This window comes from Pterocles gutturalis, unplaced genomic scaffold (genome assembly GCF_000699245.1).
Source record: "Pterocles gutturalis isolate BGI_N339 unplaced genomic scaffold, ASM69924v1 scaffold16466, whole genome shotgun sequence".
Classification (NCBI taxonomy): Eukaryota; Metazoa; Chordata; class Aves; order Pterocliformes; family Pteroclidae; genus Pterocles; species Pterocles gutturalis.
This window is the reverse complement of record NW_010103499.1, coordinates 64,084-88,357: the sequence shown is the minus strand read 5'-3', so window position 1 is coordinate 88,357 and position 24,274 is coordinate 64,084. Positions and strand designations below refer to the sequence as shown.

At 41.8% G+C, this 24,274-nt stretch overlaps 1 protein-coding gene across 1 annotated transcript in view; it reads right to left on the bottom strand.

Annotated features, from left to right (window-relative positions):
• Positions 1 to 251: 251 nt before the first annotated feature.
• LOC104471404 (disheveled-associated activator of morphogenesis 2-like) overlaps positions 252 to 24,274 on the bottom strand; it is a gene marked incomplete at its 3' end in the record, with an annotated part of 50,780 nt that continues 26,757 nt past the window's right edge. Inside the window, exons 3-5 of the mRNA XM_010086740.1 lie at positions 13,705 to 13,779; positions 7,200 to 7,294; positions 252 to 585 (exon numbers count right to left, since the gene is read on the bottom strand). Of these exons, the coding sequence (XP_010085042.1) occupies positions 252 to 585; positions 7,200 to 7,294; positions 13,705 to 13,779 (504 nt within the window). The remainder of the gene's footprint in view (positions 586 to 7,199; positions 7,295 to 13,704; positions 13,780 to 24,274) is intronic.

Genomic DNA, 24,274 nt, shown 5'->3' with positions numbered 1-24,274 from the left:
TCAGGTTAGAGTTTGAACAGACTAGCAGCTTTCATTTAACATAGCAAACCCCCATTTTCAGGTACAATATAGAGAATTTTCAGTTAGCATTCATAACAAGCAATCAGGTCGAGGAAGTGCCCTTCCTAAAACAAAATGAGAAATATAGCTTTTCTACTACCTAGCAAGTTTGCAATACGTGCAACTGTAAAAATCCCTCCCTGCAGAAATTCATCATACTGGGTATTCCTGGCAAAGCATCCTCCATGTACCTGGAATCTTGTCCTTTCTGCAGCATAGACCTGGTAGTGAAGCATGGCTTGCAAGACCTTCTTGTGACCATCTGGTACCAAGCAGACAGCCCCTAGGATCTCCAGCACAGCAATCTTGGTCTTAATGTTCTCAGTCCGTAAGCTCTGGGAGATGATGTTGATACTCTCTGGATGAGCCAGGACGTGAGCCCGGCCCTGGGAGTTGTTCATCAGTGCCTTGATACACCCTATAACGGATGTGTGGATGCGGCTCTCCGAGGTCTCGTAGTCCATGCTCTTCAGGAAGTTCAGCAAACAGCTCAGGCCATCCAGCTCAATAAACCTGGTCACAAACCTGGGGAAAAAAAAAAAAAAAGGTATGAAAAATAAGGGAAGTAGATCAAAGGCAATTTATTCAAAACATACCATATTATTCAAACCTGCATCTGTAAAAGCTGGCTAAGTCTTAGCCTAAAGTTCACAGAATAATTCCCAGGTATTTAAGAAAAACAAATTGTTTTGTAAACAGAACAAACAAAAAGAGAGAAAGGAGACTAGCTAATAATGGCATGCCACATAGTTCCAGGGTAATTATATTCTATCACCTTATGACCCTACTGCTCTGTCCCTCTTGTCTTTGTTGCAGTTACCCCCAAACACCCGCTGTGGTCCACCCCAACAGTCATTGCATCTTCAAGGCTGAATGGGTTCTTTCAAATTGCTGTATCTTACATACGTGCTAACAGACAAAAGATATCTTTTCATACAGACCCATCACCACACTTATGAGTTCAGATTATCTTGAAAACCATTTTTAGACTTAGGTCAAACTTTTAGCCAATACCACTTATAGGCTTCCACCTCCAGGAGCTGGGTACACTGAGAGTGGGAAACTCATTCCTGTCAGCTGCACTGACTTCACACTCTGATCCTGGGACATGTGTGTAGGAACATACTATATTTAAAAGGGACATGTTCTTTGGTAACACATTCTTCAGACCCTACCGTGGCCTGGGCTGCATTTTTTTATCTTTTGATTGGGTTTTTTTACTTTGAAGGGGTATATTAAGGATGGAACAGATCCACTATCACCCTGCTGCAGCAAAACAGCCAGTAAAAATAAAGCAAAATAAATAGAGAAAATACAGAATTAATCAGTTACCAAATGACACACTGAAGACTGAACCTATAGCAGGACAGGTTTCCTTTGACTATTAACATCACTAGAATTCTGTTTCTACTGTATTCTACCATAAACTTTGCCTTTCTTCAGGTTGAGGTTATGGAAACTGAGGATGAAAACAATATAGGAGAAAGTTCTTGGAAAAGTGTAAGCTTTTGTTGAAAACCAGGGTTAAAAAAATCCAGATGGGTCAAGTCAGACCAAGCAGACATCCTCTTAGATAAATCGACAGAAAAGGATGGAGTTATATAAGTCAATGCAATCATTCAAGCAATGTTTCATTTAGAGTTCCCAGGCTTAAAAGTGGGGATTCAAAGATATTAAAAGGGCTGCAAATAATTTCTCTAGATCGCTTTGTTTACCTCCTGCCTCCTCCAACAGGTCGTGCAGGTAGGTGCACTTTTTTGGAATGTCTAAATGCAAAACCATCTGAATTACATTTGAATTTCCAGCCTACCAAAATGTACACCAACAATAACATGTCCAGGATCAGGCTCTAAACAGCATAATACAGAAAGACACCTCAAACAAATGAAAAGGTTGTTAACAAATTAAAAATACCAAACGTCTGTGTCATTGTGCTCTTCCTAATGGACTGGATTTATCTTTTCTGTCCTTAAGGGGCATGCTCTTCTTAATATGCATCAGTAATAGAAGCACCATACTGAAAGACTGAATTTCACTGGTCTCTGTTTCTGCACCAGCAAGATAAACCTGAGCCATACTTATATACCTCTGGGATAACGTGGACTTGACCTATGTATGGTCTTCTTGTGGTTACGCCCCACACCACACAGGAATTTCCAGGGCCCACCTGAAAGTTATGCTCACTATGCTGACAGACGTGCCAACTTTCAGCTTATTTGGGCCCGCGGTTTGACCAGAAACATGGCAAAGCCTAGTGCTTTCAACAAAGTTTCGATCTGAGGTTTGGGTTTTGTTCAAAATCGAATTTCAAAGGGAACATCAGAGTAACGGCAAGCATACACAGGAACACGTGCGCACCAAAAATGAAAACAAGGTTTAGTTGAACCCTGCTAGGACACTCTGCCAAGTTTCACATGGGTCTGATTGCACATTCTTTGGATGCATCATCTCAACTGCCCTAACAGATCACAGGAGCAAAAGCCCCTCTGCCTCCAAGGCAGAGAGTGGGACCAACGTTGTGCCCCAGGAATTTGGTAAGTCACTCAAAGCGCTTTGTTATTCCAACTGATTATAGAAAGACTGAAACCTAGCTCGGTTTCTGTAATGCATTTAGCTGCTAGCATGCCAAAGAAGACTGAAGTTAGTATGTTCATGGCTAAAAGAGTTGCTGCGAAGGAAGTATTTGGAACCAAAATAAGCACAAACTCAACTTGGTACCAAACAACGGGATGCCCATGGCTTCTGAGCATTTCTCTAACACCCGACCTAAAAAGCAGAGCTGCTCTTTGCCTCTACTATAGAGAGACTTGTTTAAATTCTCCTCCTCCTCACCTCCAAAGGTCCGTTCTGTGAATACATCCAATACCTTATCTATTCCCTCCATCGTCTAGGGGAGGAAAAAAAAAAAGGCAAAAAAAAAAAAAAGGCAGATTTTTGCTGTTCTTCCCAGATGCAATGCTGAGGAAAGACTTCAGATGGACACCTTTCTGAAGATATGGGGCTCTACTGACAAAATAAAATATCCTGAAGAAGCAGATGAACAAAGGGTTCCTTAAACATGCTTTTGGATGGAACACGTGGTCTTAATGACAAGACATAAAAGGCCCTACAGCCTTGACGTGTTTTAGCCTGCTCTGATGACCATGTGCAAAAAAATGGTAAAGGCACAAAAGTCACCTTGTCCCAATTAAGTACAATCCCATATAAATTCACTGGCAGAGCAATTTTTCTAGGACTGTTTGGATGAGGTCATTCCAAAAAGGAGGCATGTGCAGGAAAGCAGTCTGTGTCACAGCCCTTGATTAATGACATAATTTAAAACAATGTCGGGATTTTCCTGTACTCTTCCGAGTCCGGAGAGCAAACAGTAAGCTGTGTTGCTCAACAGGAACCAAAACCAAGTACCTTCCCATTTCAGCTGACATCAGAAGCAGGAATCAAATGATGAGTTTCACCATCCTTTTCCTTTAGTTCCCTATTCTCCAGAAAAGCTCATACAAGAGGGAGATAAAGAAATGGCAACAGCAGCTTCTGGAGACACTTTCAGCATGGGGATTTGCTGGGTGCGGGGAGGGCACATGGGGAAATGTCTGCGCAGGAGAGAAAAAGAAGTGGGAGTTTAGCTGACAGAGTGAGAGCTGTAATCCTCACAACTGGGGTTCATGCATCTGTATGTCTGTTTGCAAAAGCAAACCTAACTAATGGCAATAAACTACCTTCATCCTCACAGTATACACACCTGCAACCAACAGCCACCCTGTACAACCTGGAGGCTGCAAAGGAAGGTCCTGTTCTAGAGTGGAAGGTGTAAAGTTCAGCGTATTTGCCAATACATTCTGGCTAACACGTTCAAAAACTCAAGTGTAAATAAAGCAGGGTGTGTTTTAATAGGTGCTAAACAAGCAAATTAAAGTCTAACCTCACCTCAGACTCTCACTTGACCAGTTTAGCACACTTTAAAAGGCAGGACACCTCTCAGCCTTTCAAGTTTTAGGGAGTGCTGACCAGAACGAGTTAGTTAGCTCGAATAACAAACCTTTAATCCAAATACAGATGTAGCGGTCTAAGAGGCAATGACCCACCGATGGATTCCAAGTGCAGCGGGGGGGACAGCCTCCCTATGAGACTTGATCCAGCTCAGGAAAGACAGAAAGATCTTACGCCGTGGGTGTGCAGAGAGCAGGATGTTCCCACCCCGTTAACAGCCAAAGCTACGCTTCCCTGCAGCATCAGGTTTTGAATCAAAGGGCATGCATAATCCTGGCAACTACCGAACTGCTGAAAAATTCAGCAGAATGGATTTTGCTTGCTGGATGCATAAGTTATCATCTCCAGTATGCACCTGAAACCAACATGGCTACATTAAACTGAAATAACAGGTGGCAAATCTGAATTAAACAAAGGAGACAAGCAGACAGCAAGGAGAGGTAGTGATGATATTTTTGTGGGGTTCCAACAACTGATTTTTTTTTTTCTCATCCCTTTTAAGTTTTTACTTTTGCTGCATTTCTGAACCTCCATTTTTTGGGCACTAAAATACCAAAAGAAAAACTCTTCTCTCGCTGCTTCTGTCCAACAGCTTGTCATCACACTTGTTTATAGTCATAAGTTCTTACAAACCTAAAAGAAAATGTGTTTCCTTACAAGATGCAGATGTGGGGTTTTTTTGTTCTCCAAGGCTGGGGTTGCTCCTGCGTGCTGGGACACTACCTGGCTTTGTCATTTCAGGGCAGCTCCTAAATACCAGAACAAAATGCACTTGCTCAAAGGGGGCCAACTAGCTGCCCAGGGATGCTTCTATCACACCTTTTCTCTAAAGAGGAGACAACTTGAGTTTGGGTAAGTCTGCTTCAGTTTTTGTTGCTGTTAGAACTGGTGGGCTGGGATAAAGGCATGGATTGGTACCATTACTCTGCGTTTTCTGCTAGAAGAGAGACAGTTCTACAGCAAAATAAAACACAGAGCCAAACACAGAGCGTTTTACTTCTTTTGATTCCTCTAGATCAGAGAATTCAAGCAGAGGAGCCTATGGGTAAGCTGTCAGAGCCCCTGGGTACCCTACCATCACCAGTGGATTCCAGACAGCTCGTCCCGTGTGAATTTTGGTCTCTATTTCCTTCAGAAGCCTGATGAACAGAAGTGGCAAGGAAAATAGGATTTGATGTCCAAATTCAACTAGAAAGACTAGTATTTTGAAAGGCTGGATATCGTACTGCTCATGAGAGGGATCTGATGGAGCCGAGGGCCTCTCTACTGCAACCTTTCCATCAAGAAGAAGTTGGCTTGTTCATCAGGCACTGGCACGCAGCCCATTTGGCAGCTAACGAATTGAGTCGCTGGAAATTAATTGAGACATAGGACTTAACTCAAAATTTGGCTTGGCTTAACTGTTTTAACAAAAAAAAAAAAAAAAAAAAAAAAAAAGCCCCATAACCATCGCCAGTGATTTAGAAGAGAACACTTTATAGGGCAGCTCATAGATGCTTGTACTGAAGCTCGTTAGGGTTATTACAAACAGATGAAGCAACAGGCTGTCGTCAAGGGGATCCAGCAGAAGCGTTATAGGTCTGAGAAGGAAAGCCTTGCAAGGCTTTGAGCGAAAGACATTTCTCTTTCTTCTCTACTGCCTTGCTCTCAGCAAGGCGGCTGGGCTGCCCTATTCCAAATGACAGAGCAGAACAACCAACGGTGGCCACCAAAGCGTGTCAGCTGGACCCAGCAGAGAGGTCTTGCTGCGGTGCCTATGCTCAATGCAAACCATCACTTTCACAGAGTAAGCACCAAACCAGCTCCACATCCATGTAACGGAGTTGCTACATCAAGTCTCAACAGCTCAAGACCTTGGTTTAAAATCCTGGTGAGAGTTGGGAGTTTGGCGGTTGCCTCAGCTTCCATTTTAACATAAAGTCCGGCTGCGTTTTACTGTGTTCTTGGCTTTAGGCCAGTGACAGACAGGATCAGCCACTTATCCCCTTGGGCTAGGTCTTCAGACAGGCCACTGTTCCTCCCCTTCCATGTTAAAAGCACTCAACCTACCAACGTGCTAAAGTCACCAAAGCCTGATGAATCTTCATGCTGCAGAGGAGCATCAGAATCTAGCTTTGTGCTCTTACAGCCTGTCACAACAGGAGGTAGAAAGCTGAAGTTTAAGCTGATGTGTTCCCCACACTTGCTGTGAGGTGAGAAGCTGCATGCAGTCGATTTTTAAGCATCACGAAGGGGAGAAGCACAATCGGCAATTAGCTTTGCAAGAAGTCCCAGAAATATCTTCAAATTAATGTAACTGCAACGCGAATTCTTTGAGATAAATAAATGAAAACAACCCAAAAAATTATTTGGGGTTTTTATTTATTAATTTGTTTGATTTAGTTAGGTTCCCCTCCCCAAAAAACCCCATTTGCTTAGGCATCACTGAAACTCTCTGAACTATGACTTCAGCATAGCACGGATGCAAACACATTTTGGGCTCAATACAAAGACCTTCAGAAACTTTTTGACCTAGTGTTTCCTGAGATCACATCACCTACAGTCACTGCTCCTGCGCAATGTTCTCCTAAGTGTGAAAGGGGAAAGGTTTCTATGCTAGCTTGCTGCTGTTCAGAGCTTTATTCCCAAGAAAACAAAGATGACCTTACCTTCAAAGACACAGTACATAATAAAGTCTCCTAACATTTCTCGACGCCCCACGGAACAGGCAGAATGCCAGCCCAGGTGATGTCAGATGGATTAGCTGCTTTGTACCCAGCAGCTCACATTGCTACAGATAAGGGAAAGCTTGAATTCAACGTTCAGAGCAGAGGCTGAGATTTCACCCAACGTGAATCAAATTACACGGGACGTTCAGAGGGCTCTGAGGTCTGATCTTCACAGTCATTGCCCGTGTTTGCACAGACCTGACACAGGTTTTGCACAGCAGACTTTGTCTTTTATTTTCCTGAAGCTACAGGCTCCAGCATTAGTGTGCCCTTCCAACCAGGCAGGCTCAGCCCAGGGACTGCAGGGCTCTCTGTGGATTGTCTGAAACACCAGAGAAGCTCGTGCGAGGTGAGACAATGAGGTTTTTGTCCTTGCTGCTCTTTCCCATGTCACATCTGACCGTAGGGAGGCAGTGAATCGTGATGAGAGATGGACAACATTACCTCATGGGCTGAGTCCGCAGAGCTGTCTTCAAGTCTTCAACTATTTTATTTTTCATTTCTGTTTCTTCTTCATCGAAAGCGTACAGCGTCTGCATCTGTTCAGGAAAGAAGACGACAATCAGGAAAGCTCGGGCTGCCTGGAAGCTTGTATTAGAGTGACATGGAATTTGGGGGGGGGGGGGGGGGGAAGAAGAAAAAAAAAAAAAAACCCAGACTCGTATGTCAGGTTTCAAAGCATAAAAGCTTTTTCTTCAAGTGCCTAAATAGCCTGCAAGTGCCCTGAATTAGTTTGTGTGCATACGAGTTTGACTTTTCTTCTCCACACCAAGCAGATCACCTGGTTTAAGATACTGCTTTTCCATACACACTTTGCCCTTGGTAATGAGGAACTTTTACTGTAAAAAGCTGGAGCATCATAAAATTCCTGTCCCTGTTTTTTAAAAAATTAAACTGAAGCACACAGAAACTAGATTTTCTTCCGATAGGCAGCTTGAGCTAACTAGAGCTTGCAGTCAACTGAAACTGAAGATGCTGTGGGTCACTGTAAATTATGGTGAGAGATGATGAGTGGAATACACACAAAAAAATAAGGTTCTCGGATGATGCCATTGAAAAAAATGGTATATCAGGAAATTTGCAGATCTAAGCACCGCTGCAACCTTGCGACATGAAGCAAGGCTCCTCAGTGCCCGTTGTATACACCATTCAGGCTCACAACTCCAATGTATGATTTCTTTACAAAGTCAAGACCCGATGCTGGAAATTCTTAGCCTATAGCTATGTCGTCTTAGTCTCTTTAATTGTAAAACAGAGGAGAAATGCCTCTCATATTGGCAGGATGGCTCAGGGATATCACCCGGTGGGATCTGGAAAGCAGCTCCGAACCTCTTCTCAAATGAACAACCCAATTAAATTAGTATCACCTACCGGGGATCTGACATTATACCTCTCTGTGGTGGAATCTGAGTAGCTACAATTAGAGCCTATTACAGCAAAATATTTAATTTTTTTTTTTTTAAACAGTTCAGCAAGAACCAAAGGCAACCTTCCTCCCACTGGAACTTCCTCTAACCCTCCTCCCGTGCCCCCCAACGCCTCACTTCCCTTTGGACGCGCTCCCATGTCGCTTGCTTTTGCAAACCACGTGGTGCCAACATGCGTCGGATCCTGAGGGTGGTCATTTGGCTCCGTGCCGTTGCTGCCTTACGCTGACCAGCTGGCACGGGGAGATGTGTTTAACTCTAGGGGTCCTCTCTCTGATCCACGCTAAAGTCAAACTCACTCAGTAACAGAGCAAGCTATTTCCTGCCCTAATGGAATGACAGAGCGCTACTGATGGAAAATGAGCTGATGATGTTTTATCTTTTGCCAGCATCCTCCAACAGCCAGAAACATAAATTGAAATGCTTAAGCCAAGCCACATATGATCCCCCTCTTTAAAAAATAAACAGAAACTCCTGAACAGGCATTATGGAATCTCAATGGCAGAGTCCTGGGGTGTGATTCGGGGCTTGATTTGGATTTTCTTGGGTGACAGCCCATCTGGTCATCTTGCCTTTGGTCCATAAATGCTCCTTTGAAAAGCTCCCATTCCTCCAAAGGCTTAATTTCTCCTCTGAGCCATTGTGGGGGGAAAGCAAATGGATGGTAGGAAGGTGCTCAACAGTATTTCGTTCAGAGTTGAAAAAGGCCCATTTCCAAACGAAACAAATACAAATAATCCTGCCTTTACAACAGAGGGCGATTATAGAAAACCCCTTTTCGAAAGCTGCAGGCAGCCAAGAGCCCTTCATGTCTCACTCCTGTGCACGGCCAGAAACTCCAGTCCTCGTGCCCTCTCTCAAGACAGGCTGGTCATGCGTTTGCATTATGAAATAGCTTTCTTGCCAAGAATTCTAGAAAACATAACTGCCCCTGGGAGACTGAGGGGAGGGAACTGTCATTATTTGAGGCTGGATTTCATTAATGGGGCTGACCGATGAATTGCTTTCCTGAACTACAAATTGCACTAGAGGACGAACGTCTGCTGTGCTGAGGATGCAGCTAGTTACTATTAGTTAACCAAATATACTAGGAAGAGGAAGCTAAATAATGTCTTATCTGGTCCCCAAAAAGTGGTATATGTAGGCTCTTGTTTATAAGCACATTTTGGATATTTAAAGTTTTCCAGATTAAGCACATCACCCAGGAAAGTATAGCATCTAGTTACTTGATTTGCCAATTCGAAAAAAATAATGTATTTGTAAAAACAACCAGCCACGTGGAATTTTATGTGTAAGATCTCAGGTAGTCCAAGAAATTTTGAAAATTTTGCTCCATTTAAAAATAAATATTTTAGTTTTACTAAAAGCACATTAATTCCCACACCTTATCTTAATGGCTAATCATTCCCCTAAAGTGCTGAGAAGGAAAATATAGAACCATCCTGACAGTACATGTGAGAAAGAAAGAGGAAAAAAGAAGAGAAAAAAAAACCTGCCTGAACTAGCATAATCAATACACTGTATGATGGATCTAGTTTTACTTAACAGTTTCACACAAATGAAATGAAAAAAGAAAGAAGCAAATAGAATAAATAGTGAAAAAGCAACCCGGATGTTCTGATTTCTCATTCTTGTCCAAGCTCTTCCTTTAGATCTTGTCTAAAATAATAACTAACAAAGTGTTATCATTATTGAAATGGCTTCCAGTTCATAAACAAATACAAGTAAAATTAAAATCAAAATTTGATTAAAAAACCCCAATTGTATTGTATGGCTCCTATGACATACCCTAACAATACTATAAAACACTTCTTCAAAGACAAGTCAGTTGAACTTCAAGGTGCACCATATCTCTGAAGACATTAAGGCTCAACTGAGACAATCAACTATGAATCATAAATTGTGAACAGATGTAATTTAAAAAAAAAAATAATAATTTTTAAGCAAGTAAGTTTAAAGCAACATCGATGTCACCTAACTCATATGGAGGAGAGAGTTATCATCCACCTGCTAAATTCTGCTGGAAATTGTGTATTTCTAATGTCCTGTGAAGCTGCTCTGCCCTGAACAAATGCTTTCTGAGTCAAGGAAAGGTGCCTGGCTCCAGCTGTATTTATTAATCTTGACCCCTGCCTCATCCTCTCAACCGAGCCATCTCTCCAGAAAAGCTGGATCTGCAACTACCGTCCACCTGGAAGTCCCTCGCTGGAAATGCACGCACAGCCAAGCTCATAAAGCAACGCAGCGCCGTCAGAAGCCTTCCTCCCCGGTGAAGCCAGGGCTGTGTTTATTCGTGCTGCCAAGCAGACAGGATCGTGGGGTGAGGAGAGCAGGGAGAGCCCAGGGAGGTTTCTTTACATGGGGTATTAACAGGGCAGTCTTTTAAGAAAAGACGTTTTGTGCGTTGATGAATCAGCAGAAGATGACAATGACCTTGACAATGGAAATGGTCTCTGCTTGCGGGTGTGCAACCTGCCCACAATCACCAGAATCTTTTTTAGCAAAGGACTGGGCAAATTTGGAGGCTCCTCTTTCTAAATTAGACATCATTAGCAGCTGTCCCTTCCTCCTAAGGGCTGGTCTAGAAGATAGTCTCCCAAGGATCTATTTGGCCGTTTCCTTCCACCCAGGCTACCTGAGGGATGGGACAGTCCCTCCCCAGGAATTGCACGCAGCAGACTAGGAAAGAGATCCAGTTTCACTGTCATACGCTCTGGGGAGAACTGGGTTTAAAACTATTAAAATCTAAACAAGTCACAGCAACAGAAAAAAAATTGTGGGAACAGAACCGTGCCTAAAACATGCGGCTTTTTAAACTGGATCAAGGATCTGGGACCTAAAGTGCTTCCTAACATAGTGGTCTAAGATTACAAGGAGGGAATGTCAAACACATCAGGAATCACCACATTGCTCTCAAGAGGAATCTACAAGGGGCAGATACGATGGGTAACAGTGCAGAGGGTCTTGGGAGAAAATGATCATTGAGCGCGGGGGCCTCAGCCTGCTGAAATCCACAAAAAGATACTGAACGATATCAGCAGGGTAAAGGTGCCTTTTCCCTTTTATCAGGGGTTGGGAAGAACTTTTTTTGCCAAGTTAATATATAAAAAAGAACTTCATGATTTAAACAAAAGGATGTAAAAAAAGATGTGAAAGCTGCACGTAAAACCAGCCCAGCGTAGTTGATTCACAGGAGATGCAAAGATTAAATTTTATTTAAAAAAACCTGGACTTAAGGCATTTTAAACTAACACTGCTGTGATTATTGCTACTATTTCAACTCTAATACTTATTGCAATATTTCTAATTAAAATATTGCAATGCCTGATAGCGCCCAAGAGATGCAAACTGAAATAAGACTAGACAGTGTCAGGAAGCAATGTGAAACATGTTTTTATTCACCACTTCTGAGCCAACTCCACTTGGATCAGTTTAAAAAAAAAAATAAAAAATTAAAAACCTCCACCACTAAATTTAGGACTGAAATAAAAGGGACCCAAAATAACCACTTGGAAGTCAAGAATCTCAGAGGTCTAAATAATAATGAACAGAACAGGTTTTTTTTAAATGTGTTGGAGCTGGTTCTCAGCTGTATTACTCCAGTTTTCCGCTGATAGAATTCCTGTGAAATCAAGTCAACTAAGTTTCACCTGCCTACAAGTGAAGCAAGGTAGGGGTAAATCAGAAGCAGAGGTTTTAACCCCAGCGTGTCTTCTCAACACTTCAAGCATCAGAGTAAATCATGAGGCATGAAGCCAAATAAAAGGTTATCAATCATTCAGTGCTGAGCCATGCAAACAACATTACCAGGGCTGGTGTTTATTGGTGCTCTTAAAACATGTTTAAAATTAGAAATATTGGCCAAAATATAGTCTCATTCAATGGAACTGCTCCAGATTTACAACAGTGGCGTGTACATATTCACTCCAGGTTTACACCAAGATTGTTTAAAGACTAATCCAAAAGTCACTGAAATCAATGGAAAAATTTCCAGTAGGTCCAAGAGGCCTTGGATCAAATCCTACCAGAAGTATTTGGCTCAGTAATATTGCAAGGTTTCATACTTCTTTTTTTCCCTTAATAGCCCTTGTAGAGCAAATTTGTTCAGTCAGGAAATCTGACCACAGTGCCACGCCAGTCACAAAAGCTCCATCTCTTTTCTCAAAACAAGTCCATGTTCCTTCTGTTTCATTACTCTGCCTCAAGAAAACCTGGCATGAAGGCAGGTAATAATTTTGTTTATTCATGACTCACAGTAGAAGGCATGTTTTCTTTTATCCTCTTACAGTGAGTTATAACAACTCATAAATCTTGATTTTTTTACTGAGCAAGACGTATTTCAGGATGAGAAACGCATCAGTAGTGACACATTTAGCATCCATTAAGGCATTATTTTTATGAAATTATTTTATAGCTCATAACCACGATACAAAAAGTGTAGACAAACCTTTAGAAATCAAACATAAAAGCATACGGAAACTAACAAGATGTGCTACCTAAGAGGCTACGAACAGAATTCAATCATCACTTCTGCCCAACTGCCAAAAAAAAAGCTGAGTAGACATTGCACATGAAGGCAAAATTTGACTACAAAAATCAGGGAAAGACTCAAATTTCAAAAGATAAGATCTACCATATGAAAGGAGGTCAGTGGACACTATGTGCAGGTGTTCTGCTTCTGCTGGGGACCAGCTCTACTGGATGCTTCAGAGGAAGGGACACATTATACAGCTATTGAACAGGGACAATTAAAGAAAGTTTTCCTCAAATATCTCGTTGGTTTGTGTCTGATGACTAAGGTGTAACAGCCTTATGTTCCTCTATTTATCTGCTCTTATATAAGTGGATGTTATCTTATATAAACAACTACATTTTCTTTAATTCTCTACTAAACTAATAGCCCCAGTGTTATTTTGTAGAATAGTTAGAAATCAATTTGAAACCACACAACAAAACAAAACTTTATCTAGTTTTCAAATAGTTGCTTTTCTGATTCCTCAAATATTCTCTTGCTCTTCTATTCTGAAGGAATAAGTAGGGGCCTTGCTTTCCTCTTGTCCATGATTTCCTATAATCCTCACTTACACGCTGCACCTAAGACTCCTCTTGAAGAACTAAATTATTTCACCTCTACTTGGCCCAAATGACACACAGGTCTCCAAAAATGCACTTTAAAGTACAATTTTGGAAAAAGATGCTTTCAGTTCTCACTGCTTCAGACCTGCTAGCCCTGCCAAGATACGAGTGCGTGCATGTGCTGAAAGCTAGCTTTACGTTAACATTCCTCAACATTGCCAAAACAGGGGTCATAGCTGAACTACCTTTGTGCTCCAACAACACTCAAGAGCACGACAATCTCTTGGTGCTTTCTAATCTATTTTACTAGAGCAGGGCTCTTTGTTAACACACATACTCGTCTTCATGGTCTTGGGCTAACATTCTTCTCTTTTGGGGACTTCTTCCTAAAGAGACACACCTCTACAGTAGGAAATCTTCCCTGCTTTGCAGGAGAGGTAACTTACGGCTGCCATGGAGTTGATGCGGTCAATGTAGTAATCTGGCCAGCTGGTCGCAAGCTTATTAGGATCTTCTTGTTCCTGAAACAGAAAGTTAAACAAGGTTACACCAAGTGCCTTTACAGGATGAAATGCCACTGTGGAACCACCTGGGATTTTTTACTGCGCTGCTCTTTGTTGTGTTATCTCCCTCTGTATTCTTGTATAACGCACACAGACGTGTGGCATTTATTACAAACATTGCTGAAAGTGTAATGTTAGCGCCGTCGCCATGGTGTGTCAGATAAAAAGGATCCCCTTCAGCTAGGGTTATTAAACACAGAATAATAAAGTTTGATGGAGACACAGATATCTTTGGCATCTAAGCAGCAAACCTCGGTCCCTTAAACATACTGTTTCCAAGTAGAAGGATAGCCCATTTACAGACAACAGGTTTACATTTTATAGCTTTATATTGACAGATCTTATAAATTATTTTGTCTGTCTTGCTAGAGTGATGGTGGGTTTCACCACCAAAGGGGTTTAACATCTGCTATGGAAGGAAAAAAAAAATCAAGTCAAGGAACCTGAAAAGAAGACAAAAGACTGACTCATTTTGACATGATAAACCAAAAAGAGGTTTAGACTGGGCATTACAAAGCATTTCTTTACACAGAGGGTGGTCAAGCACTGGAACAGACCTTTAAGATCACTGAGTCCAACTGTTAACCTAACACTGCCATTCTATTCTATTTTATTCTAAAAAGTTAAGCACAACCTCAGAACATCCAAAGAACAGAACAGCATCCCCTCAACTACGGTAGAAGCAGTATTAATCCTCCTATTCCTACCTCCCAACTAATCCACCTGAAATCATCTTCACTAGACGAAGCTCCACCAAGCTCAACTTCTAAAAGAAGACCTACTCAGCAACCAATTCTCTCTTGTTCTTTGGCTGCTCCACGGAAATGAGATTTCATGCAAATGGGTCTATTTATTTCTAGGTAGGTGTAGCAGTCACCAGCAAAATAAAGATTGGTTTCTAGGATCCTAATTTCCCATTATAAACTACAAGTAACTCATATTAAGACTCCTAGCATATGGTAAGAATTTGAACCACTTGACTCATCCAAAGGATGTCCAAAGATGTATGAAGACTGTGTGGATGTCACCACTGGTGTCTGTGCACGAATGCTTACTCATACTAGAAAAGTTACTCTGGAAGATAAATAGAACAATGTTAAATGTGTAGGTCTATCAGAGTAGCTCAGCTATTCCAGAACTGTTTGGTTTAGAGATGAGCAACAGCTCTACATGCTCCCTGCCGAGCCACATTCAGAAAACACCTTGCTCCTTGACAAGTTCCCCCCAGGCTACATACCAACACATGGCGACAATTCTGCACAAATGAAAGTCTTCATATGTAGAATTAAAAACAAATCACAACTGAGACTTGGATTTTTCCTTCCCCTCTCTTTGTTCGACTGGTCTTTCAACATGTAAACTAAAGCAATAACTCCATTCATCACATCAACAAACCAGCTTTGTCCCCATCTAGCAAAGGACTGCTGCACAGACGCCCCTTTTCTGGGTAGAACACGTCGTGGCCAACGTAACCCTGAGAATGGTTGCACACTCAGCAGACCCTAACCTCTCCTGCGAAAGTCAAAAATATGACCTTGCTGATGGAAAAATAAATTAAAACATACAATAGATAAATACAGCATTATTTTTATAAGATAATCTTATCAGCCCCAAAGAGAACGATAGAGATGGGGAGCTAATCCAGAGGGAGTGAAGTAAGGTCATTCTGAGCCACCGATCCTGAGTGCAAGGTGTGCTCATATCCCTTTCCGAAACTTTCCTCTGTGTAGAATTCTAGAAGTCCAAGTGACAGCTATAGATGTTTGCAGAGTACAGGTGACAAAAACATTGTCAGAACAGGGAATAAGTATGTTCCCCATACTTCTCTTGCCTCCATTGTGAGCTCCAAATAAAGAAACGAACAAATACATTAAAGACTGCTTGGATCCGTCCTTTATATCCCAAAATGAGCTACAATACTTTTTCTCCTTAAAATTTAAATAAAACAGAAAAGTATAAATGCTGGAACGCCACAACTAAGCTTTCTAGATGTCTAGTTTAGGCATGCAGGCTGAAGAGCATCAGGATAGATACACTTAAAAAATTCAGAATTCTGATTAATTTCCTACCTGAAGCCAAACCATGAGAAATTTCACAATCAGAACCAAGGATAAGACGACTCTCATCCTCTAAAGTATATCTAAACGTGATTAGCTTGGCAAATGAGATAAGGTTCTCAGTGTATCCTGCTTTTGACCATTCTCCATCCACTACAAACTGGTCTGACTTATATTGGATCTGTAAGTCTTATGTTTTGGTTTTGCTTTAATTAGAATTGGGAGAAAATTGGTTTCAGCAGAACACAGTGTAAGCTTTTTTCCCTGAACTAAAGCCCAGATTGAAGCTGTGCTTTGCAGAGGTTAAAGTTTTAGCAGGTACTCCACTATGCAATCCCCACTTTCTGAAGCTGCTTTCAGCCCAGAAGCATATTAAGCAGAAAAGTCCATCTCATTTCAGTCGTCCTTCACACTCCCTGTTCAGACCAGAATTTTAAGGCTGTCAATGTGTGTTTTACTTTGCTAGAATAAATGGGATTATGTACTTAACACCTGTCATGCTATTTCCATCAAGAAGCCCCAGAAACACACAGATTTTTATCCAGCCCCATGAAATCATTAGGTGACATTATTTATAGCAATCACCTGGGCAACATTTTCAAAGGAGGGACGAATTCACACCTGTAGCACCTTCAAGGTTTTGACTTTCAAATAAGACCTCAGAGAAAACTGTAAGGCAACTTGATGATATTGGCAAAACCCTTGCTCCAGGAGACACAGAGAAAGAAAAAGAAAAAAAAAAAAAAAAAGGGCAAAACCAAAAAATGAGATCCTAATATACAAAGCCACATAGGTATTAAAAGCTGGAAACAATAACCCATCTGTATAAGGGAAAACATTAGCTGAAGGAATCTATTAAAGCAAAGTCTTCTTTTAGCTCCTTGAATAGTGTAAATATTGCATTAAAAAACAGACGTCAGCTTATGGACTTTATAAGGGGCCATATCATTCTTCACTGGGGTAACAGTTATGTAACTGCTGTGAAAACAGGATCTTGATACCATACAAGCCTGCAATATAGCCGAGGTACTATACAGGCTTTGATAGTAATTTGGACAGTCTCCATGCCTTGGTGGAAAGTGGAACTTATGACTTCATCCCAAATAGGACTTAATGGAGTTCTGCAAATATTTAGACCATCTGAACCAATCAAAATGAAACAAAATAAAACAAAGTATTGTGTGCACAAGCTCAGCTGATTCTGAATGCCTGTTTGCGAATCCCAGGAGACCTGCTCCATGGGGCAAGCTGTTCTCAAACGTGTAGATGTGGTGCTTGGGGACATGGGTTAGTGGGTTGGGTGGGGTTGGGTTGATGGTTGGACTTGATGATCCTTGAGGTCTTTTCCAACCTTCATGATTCTACGATCTAGAGAGCAGACCTTTAGTAGACACCATGTCAGTGGGACGAGCATTTGCAATACAAAGACTTCCATCACAGACATCATCAAGAACTCTAGACCACTGCCTTTGTTGCGAAACATTCTACAAAGAAGTACCAGACACCAGTGTTATATGGAAACACCAGATATTCACGGCTGAGTGGATCATGAAAATGAAAGACTCTTTATATCATGGGAGCTTCTTTCAAGAAGGTTTCAGTCTTGAAAAAAACAGCACAAGGAAAGCCTGAGGACTAACTGCCTGCATTGAAGCTCTTCTGTGGTGAGCGCTGGGTTTCAGTTTCCAGTGATGACACGTTCATATTTTACTCTGCACTGAATGGACCCCAAACAATGTTGAGCAGTTCTCTAGAGCATGTCCTGAAAGTCCAAGCAAGTCAAAGCCTTAATAAATACATCCACTAAATTAGCAACTTTACAAGGCTTCTTTCCTGCAGATGGAAACGGGGAGACATATATGGTGACAGGACAATTAAAACTCATCCAGGAAATCTGATGTTTAAAATCTTTCTCGGGCAAGGAACCACGATGCCACTCATTGAGCTCCTCTCTACAGCAATAAAACCAGCGTGCAAACACAGATGAAGGGTATGAAACGAGGCTACTGTAATATATATTCCTGTTCCAGCTTGTTCACAGTATTGTGTGTGGACACTGCATGCCCGAGTTTATACTTGGGTCACAAAGAATTGCATCTTCTTGCAAAAGCCACGTGAATGTTAGTGTGGTTCGTGAGATGCATGCCCCTTGCTCTCCACAGGAATATTCTGGCCACTATAATCAAGGCGGGGATTTTGTTCCCTGGGAGGGTGGAAGATGGTTACCACTTGTGCTTCATTTCCCACAAGTGCTCCTCTTCTCCCTTCAGATACCAAAGACTCAACTCATCGCAACATCTGCTATCAATGCTGAGCAGAGTACAACCCCGTGACACCCTGCACTCTACACTGTCAAAGGTCCTTAAAAAATCTCACCTACTAGGTTTCTCAGGCTCTCTTCAACAGAAACAGGGAAAATGGGATGCAGACAATTACACAGTTCCCAGTTCCATAGGAAACCTGTAGCACAGCCAAGAATCAATCCACACTGTAGTTGTCTTGCACTCTCATCCAAATCACTCTTCTCCCTTTTTTCCACAACTGGCTTACTGACTTTTCTTCACTTTAAGCAGTTTAGCTTTCAAAGAAACATTTACTTGTTCATCAACACACTGTCCATCCTGTTGGCTATATCCCAGTTCAGAGCAGCCAAAAGTTTCCTAAATAAAAAGCACTTTCATTAAAAGACACAAAAAATGTTTGATCTGCTGGGGGATGAAATATTAATACAGAAGTCGAGCGAAAATATATCTCAACTTTTCAAACAGTTTACGCCTCCAAAAAGCCAACCCTGTCCCAAGAGACGCTAATTTTGAAACAGGACAGACCAGAGGACTGAGCCATTCACCAGACAGATGTGGTCCCTGCTCCGTTTCTCAGACCCCATGACCAGCATTTACACAAATATTCTCAGGGTTTGGGGGAAGGAGCTATATCCAAGCGGTTTAAGGACAGACTATCCAGAGTGAGAAAAACAAACATTAGTTCTCCCCTTGGAATTAAGCTATTGATGTACAGAAAATAATCCTTCTGCCACAAAGCAGTCTACTGTATCACTTATTAAAAGGCAATATTCACTAATTACCAGCTGGTGGTAAGTTCTAATTGCCTTTCATAAAGGTCGGGAATAGCCGGACATGCTTCCAGTTCACTGGATTATGACACAGGAATATTCTACCTAGCAGACCATAGGGGTTTTTTGGGTTTGTATTGTTTCGGGGGTTTTTTTGTTGTTGTGGGTTTGGTTTTTTGGGGTTTTGTTTGTTTGTTTGGTTGGGTTTTTTTTGGTTTTTTTTGCTATATTTAGCCTGACCTCTGTCCTGATGCCAGTAACTCGACAGACCTATTAACGACCTCTGACGCTGGTTACTAACCAGCCTTTCCAAAGAAGAGTCAAAGGCTTCATATTATTATTTATATCACAAAATGCCCTATACTGGCAAACTGTAGAACTCACCGCTACAAAATATAATAAAATCTAAAAGCAGGAAAGTGAAAAAAGGAAGCATTTAGGAAGGATGAGGATTGCCTCTTAGAAATGTTTTTGTAATACTGAGCGAAGCAGCAATGCTGCTGAAATTCACCAGCCTTTAGAAAGGAAAATGGCCTATCAGTCATTTCTGAAAGATGGTTTGCCCTACCACAAGCCAAAATACTTTCCAATCAAGTTAAATATATGCTTTGTTTTGAACTGCTTATTCCATCCATTGCCTTTTTTGCTTCCCAAGCACTCGTAGATACAGCAACTCTAGAAATTCTACATTGCATACACACGATGTGTCATTTCCAACCTCATCTAACACTCAAAACCACTTCAAATTGATTACTTCTCATTGGTATCAGTCTAATGGAGATGAAGGCCAGGCTTTTATTTCTTATCTTGCAGAAAAAATGCCAGATCCATTGCATACACACACAGATACACAGTGTCTCACTGGACTGCAATGCCATACCTGCCAGGTGGAAACGTTGTTGGAGCAGTATTATGACCTGAAGAATTTTTTTTTTTTCCTGAAACCTCAGAAGTCTCAACCACTGCTTTTAATGAACTGTATAACTGTAGTGTTTAAACCAAGATTATCTTTTACGATAACCACGTCTGGCACAGGACTTACAATAGATTACTGATGGAGAGAATCCCATTTTAAGGAACTTTGGTATAGCAAGGTTGCACGGTACACCTTCAGTTTCAAGAACTTTTATCTTCTGTTGGTTCTTTATCATTCTCCTCGATCCAGACAGATGTAAACTTGCTGCCAGTGCTGACTGCATCAGCCTCCTCTTATCATTTACAAGGTCACACAGGTGTGGTTGTCCCTCATCAAACCTATTGAGGAGCCCTGCTGTAGGATGGGGATCCCACCATTACCAGGCGCTGGTTCAGGGGTCTAGTGCAGTGACCAAGAGGATAACTTATCAGCCCTGTATTTACAGAACTAAAACGTACAGCTGAGGCCACACTGAATTATCCCGTGCCTTCAGCCCTCAGGACAAAGCTGACTTGCCAAATTGAAGTGGACTGGTATTACGCATTGTTCCTCCGCTGAACATTTTACCTTTGTCATGGAAGTTGGTCTCTTGTTGGATACGTTCTCCTGACTCTTGCTGCCTAATGATCATTCTGTCCGATTAGCTGAACTTCATGCTCACGTTTAAAACCTCTAATATGCTCTACTTTTCCCAAGCCCCATCAATAAACTAGTATTTTGCACTTGATAAGTGTATGATCTAAATCATGAGCTGCCAAATAAGGAAATTAATAAATTCCCTGCACTTCCAATGAAGACGTTCTTGGAAGCCTACCTTCCCTTAGCCTATTCTGGGTACTTCTTTCACAGGCAAAGGGAAATGTCCACTATGGAGGATCCTACCCATCAGGAGGTCAGGTCATGATCATTCTACTTAGGGAGTCTACAAGAGAAGACCAAACGTTTTTCATTGACACAGCTTGGTCTCCAGGCATGTGGCTGTGGACTTAGATTGTACTCCTGAACCACAGCTCTGTCCTCACTAACCTCCCGCCAGCTTGAGGTCAGGGTCAAGGTTCTACAGCGACCACTGTGGCAGATGAAGCCACCAACCTGCCACTATCCCAACAAATCCTAAGCAGCAGCAGTGGGACATTCTAATTTTCATTAACATCCAAGCTCTGCATTATCCCTACTCTTTTTCACTCTTATGTAAAACTCTTGGGTGTACATCTCCATTCTGGCATTAACCCCATTCAGCTTACAGTGCACGTGCTGTGGATACAGACAGGGAATTTGTGCTCAGCCATCCAGCTTACCTTTTCCAACAGCACTATTTCCAGCTGCATCCCTACCCCGTTAGTATTTATGTCATTTGGGTTGTCTCCTTCCTCGCTTCCTTGCCTTGTCCTCCTGGCATTATTTACACAACGTGAAAAGCCACCGAACATCCCAGCCTGTGTAACCGAGACTCCTGCCAGCCACATGCCTGCCCTGGGAGTTCATATTTTCCTCCTATTCTCTCTATTTCCAGCGAGCAACCACTTACAATCTTTTCTAAATAAAATGAAGTCACCCACCATCCATGGCAATCACCCTGCATGCTGCTTGATGAGGGGAACGAAATGTCACTAACCATGCTCAGAGACACGAGGGACTCCCTAGGACATCCCTACCTAGAGCCAGCACTGCCACCTAGGACGAGTCCCTCCGGGAGCACGCAGAGAATTTGTTCATGTCAAACTCTGAAAGGTTTATCTTCCCTATCCCAATTCTGTGCGCAACGTGAACACGTCCATTGTCTGTTTTTTCCAGTAACACCGCTTCTTGCTCCAGTTCACCTCTGCTCTGGGCCCTTTACTAAGGGTTTGTGACAGGTAGATGGTGAGAGAAGCCACAGATGTACCATTTGTCTCTCTCCTTTAACCCCACTCACTATTGAAAAAACAGTAAAGTTTGGAGCTGTTGGAGAGGAACAAAGGGATAAATTCAGACCAACGCACCCCTGGCTTTCAAGCTGCTAACCCAACACCTGAGTGTACCATTTGGTTGCTTTGTCTCTCTCTCCCCTTCCCATAAACTCAGGAAAAACTCTTTCCTTTCTCCCTGCCTTCATTTCTCTTGCTTCTTACATCTGCAAAATGTTTGGGATGCCAGGTGGGATGACTGGGTATCAGCGTGACTTTCACCTCGATTCAGGTGTGCAGCTGAAACCATCACACCTGGCTGCAATGCAAACAAAACCATTCCCCAGGTCAGCAGAAGGAAATTTCTTTTTTTCCCTTTCATCGCTGTCGCTAGAACCTGGCAGCAATTCTTTACTGGGCCTGTTTCTGAACTTTCCACTGAAAAGACAAGGAAATCAGCAACTCTTCCTGCTCGATAGTCACCAGCTTTTGAAAGGCTGGTGAGCACTCGGTGAAATTGGGAATACAGAGAAGAGCGAGCTCTGGGCTGTGCCAACTCTGCTTCTCACATCTCAGAGAGCTATGCTGCTTATTTATCCACCTGAGACTAATCTGAACAGTGAGAACTGCATTGCATATATTATTATATACCATCAGCAGGACCATTATTGCATACCATCAGCAGCACTGACTCATACTTGCACCGTGGAGGCCCAGAACTTCAAGAGGACGGACAAGGACAGAACAGAACCCAGCAGCAGCAACTAAAGCACACAATCAGCATTCACACGTACTTCCCGTCCAGCAGAACTGCATTGCTCACCATTCTTTTTGTTCTTAAGTACAGCAAATTACACCATCTTAGTACGATGACAGCTGAATAAATGTTTTCTTTTTTTTTTCTTCTTTTTCCCACAGCAGGGTCAAATATGCTTCCACCGAGCTCTCGCAAAATCCCACAAATGCAAGCCAAACACAAACCCCAGCATTAGGCATGATGATGACAATTTTCCAGCTATCACTGTAGAAACCCAGGACTATTTTGAGCCTGATTTTTGAGAAGTGTTGAGTGCTAACTTCAACTGGAGCGCTAGTAGCACACCTGAAAAATGCAGAACTGCAAGATGGACACCCAGATTCTGCATACTCAGAATATCTGGAGCAAATACCATGGCAAGTTTAGGGAGTTTATGTCTCCAGCAGCTGGGAAGGCATTTTTTTAAGCAACAGCTAACCTTTCTTGTTGGACAGAGAGAGGGAGGAAGAAACTAAAAATATTCCATGCCGTTCCCATGGAGGGGGCAGGGAAGAGAAGACTTTTCAATTATACAAAAATAAATATATAATTTTAGGGCTCTGACCCAAAATAACCTCTTATCCCAGGATAAATAAATGAGACTCTAACTGTTAGCACTGCAGCATGGAAAACATAAACTAAGTAAAATGAACGATTTGAAAAAACTCCTTATCTCCTCTTATGTCTGCTGCAATGTAGTCGTTTAAGTATCGTGATTCCAAGCTGTGATAATGGTATATCAGCATAATTGTGCAAGCATTTTTGCTTCTTTGACACCAAATTCATCCTTTAAACCACTGCAAGAGTGACTCCAAGAAAAAAAAAAAATCTTTTTAAGAGGAATCTCTCACATCATTGAACTTACTACATTATTTCTCAAATTAACCACTTTGTATAGAAGGGAAAATATCAAGGAAAGAAACACCAAGACATGATGGAATTGGTCAAGGCCAGGCTGGATGAGGCTTTGAGCAACCTGGGCTAGTGGGAGGTGTCCCTGCCCATGGCAGGGGGTGGAACTGGATGATCTTTAAGGTCTCTTCCAACCCAAACCATTCTATGATTCTATAAATTACAGGAACTTAATGCTAAACCATACAAAATGGACAATATTTTTTCTCGGGTATGCTGACGTACACAAGGAATAAGGGGGTCAACACCAACAAATTTATACTTATGCTGGCTGAGAAAAAAGCCTAAATTCATTATATAGAATATAAAAGAATGAGGTGGTGTCTTACGTGAATCTCAAGTTTTATTCTTCCAGTGAGAACACATTCTCTATGTTAAATGATGTAAAACAAAATGTATATAATTTTTGCCCAAATTTGGGAGCTACCACCTCAGCCTGCAAGACACATTAACAGGTGCCATTAATTAAACAGCTCTTGCACACTGAAAAGACCCAAGTACACCACTAATCAGGAAAAAAATGCATTTGTTGCATCAGTGACACTCTCATTTCATTTCCCATTACATCCTGTGCTTGTCATAGGCCAGAGTTTATGAATTTCCTGCTTTAAAGCCTACTCACATTTATAACAGGGTGATTTTTGAAGCCATGTGCCCTTCTTCCATACCTAGACTAAAGATACTGGAACGACCCCAATGTCAGCATCAAGCTAACAAATCATCCCAAACATCTGAGCATGAAGTCATTCTGTTAACAGAAAAAGGAACAGATGCTGGTGGGAAAAAAGCAAGTTAACTCTACCATTGCTGGCA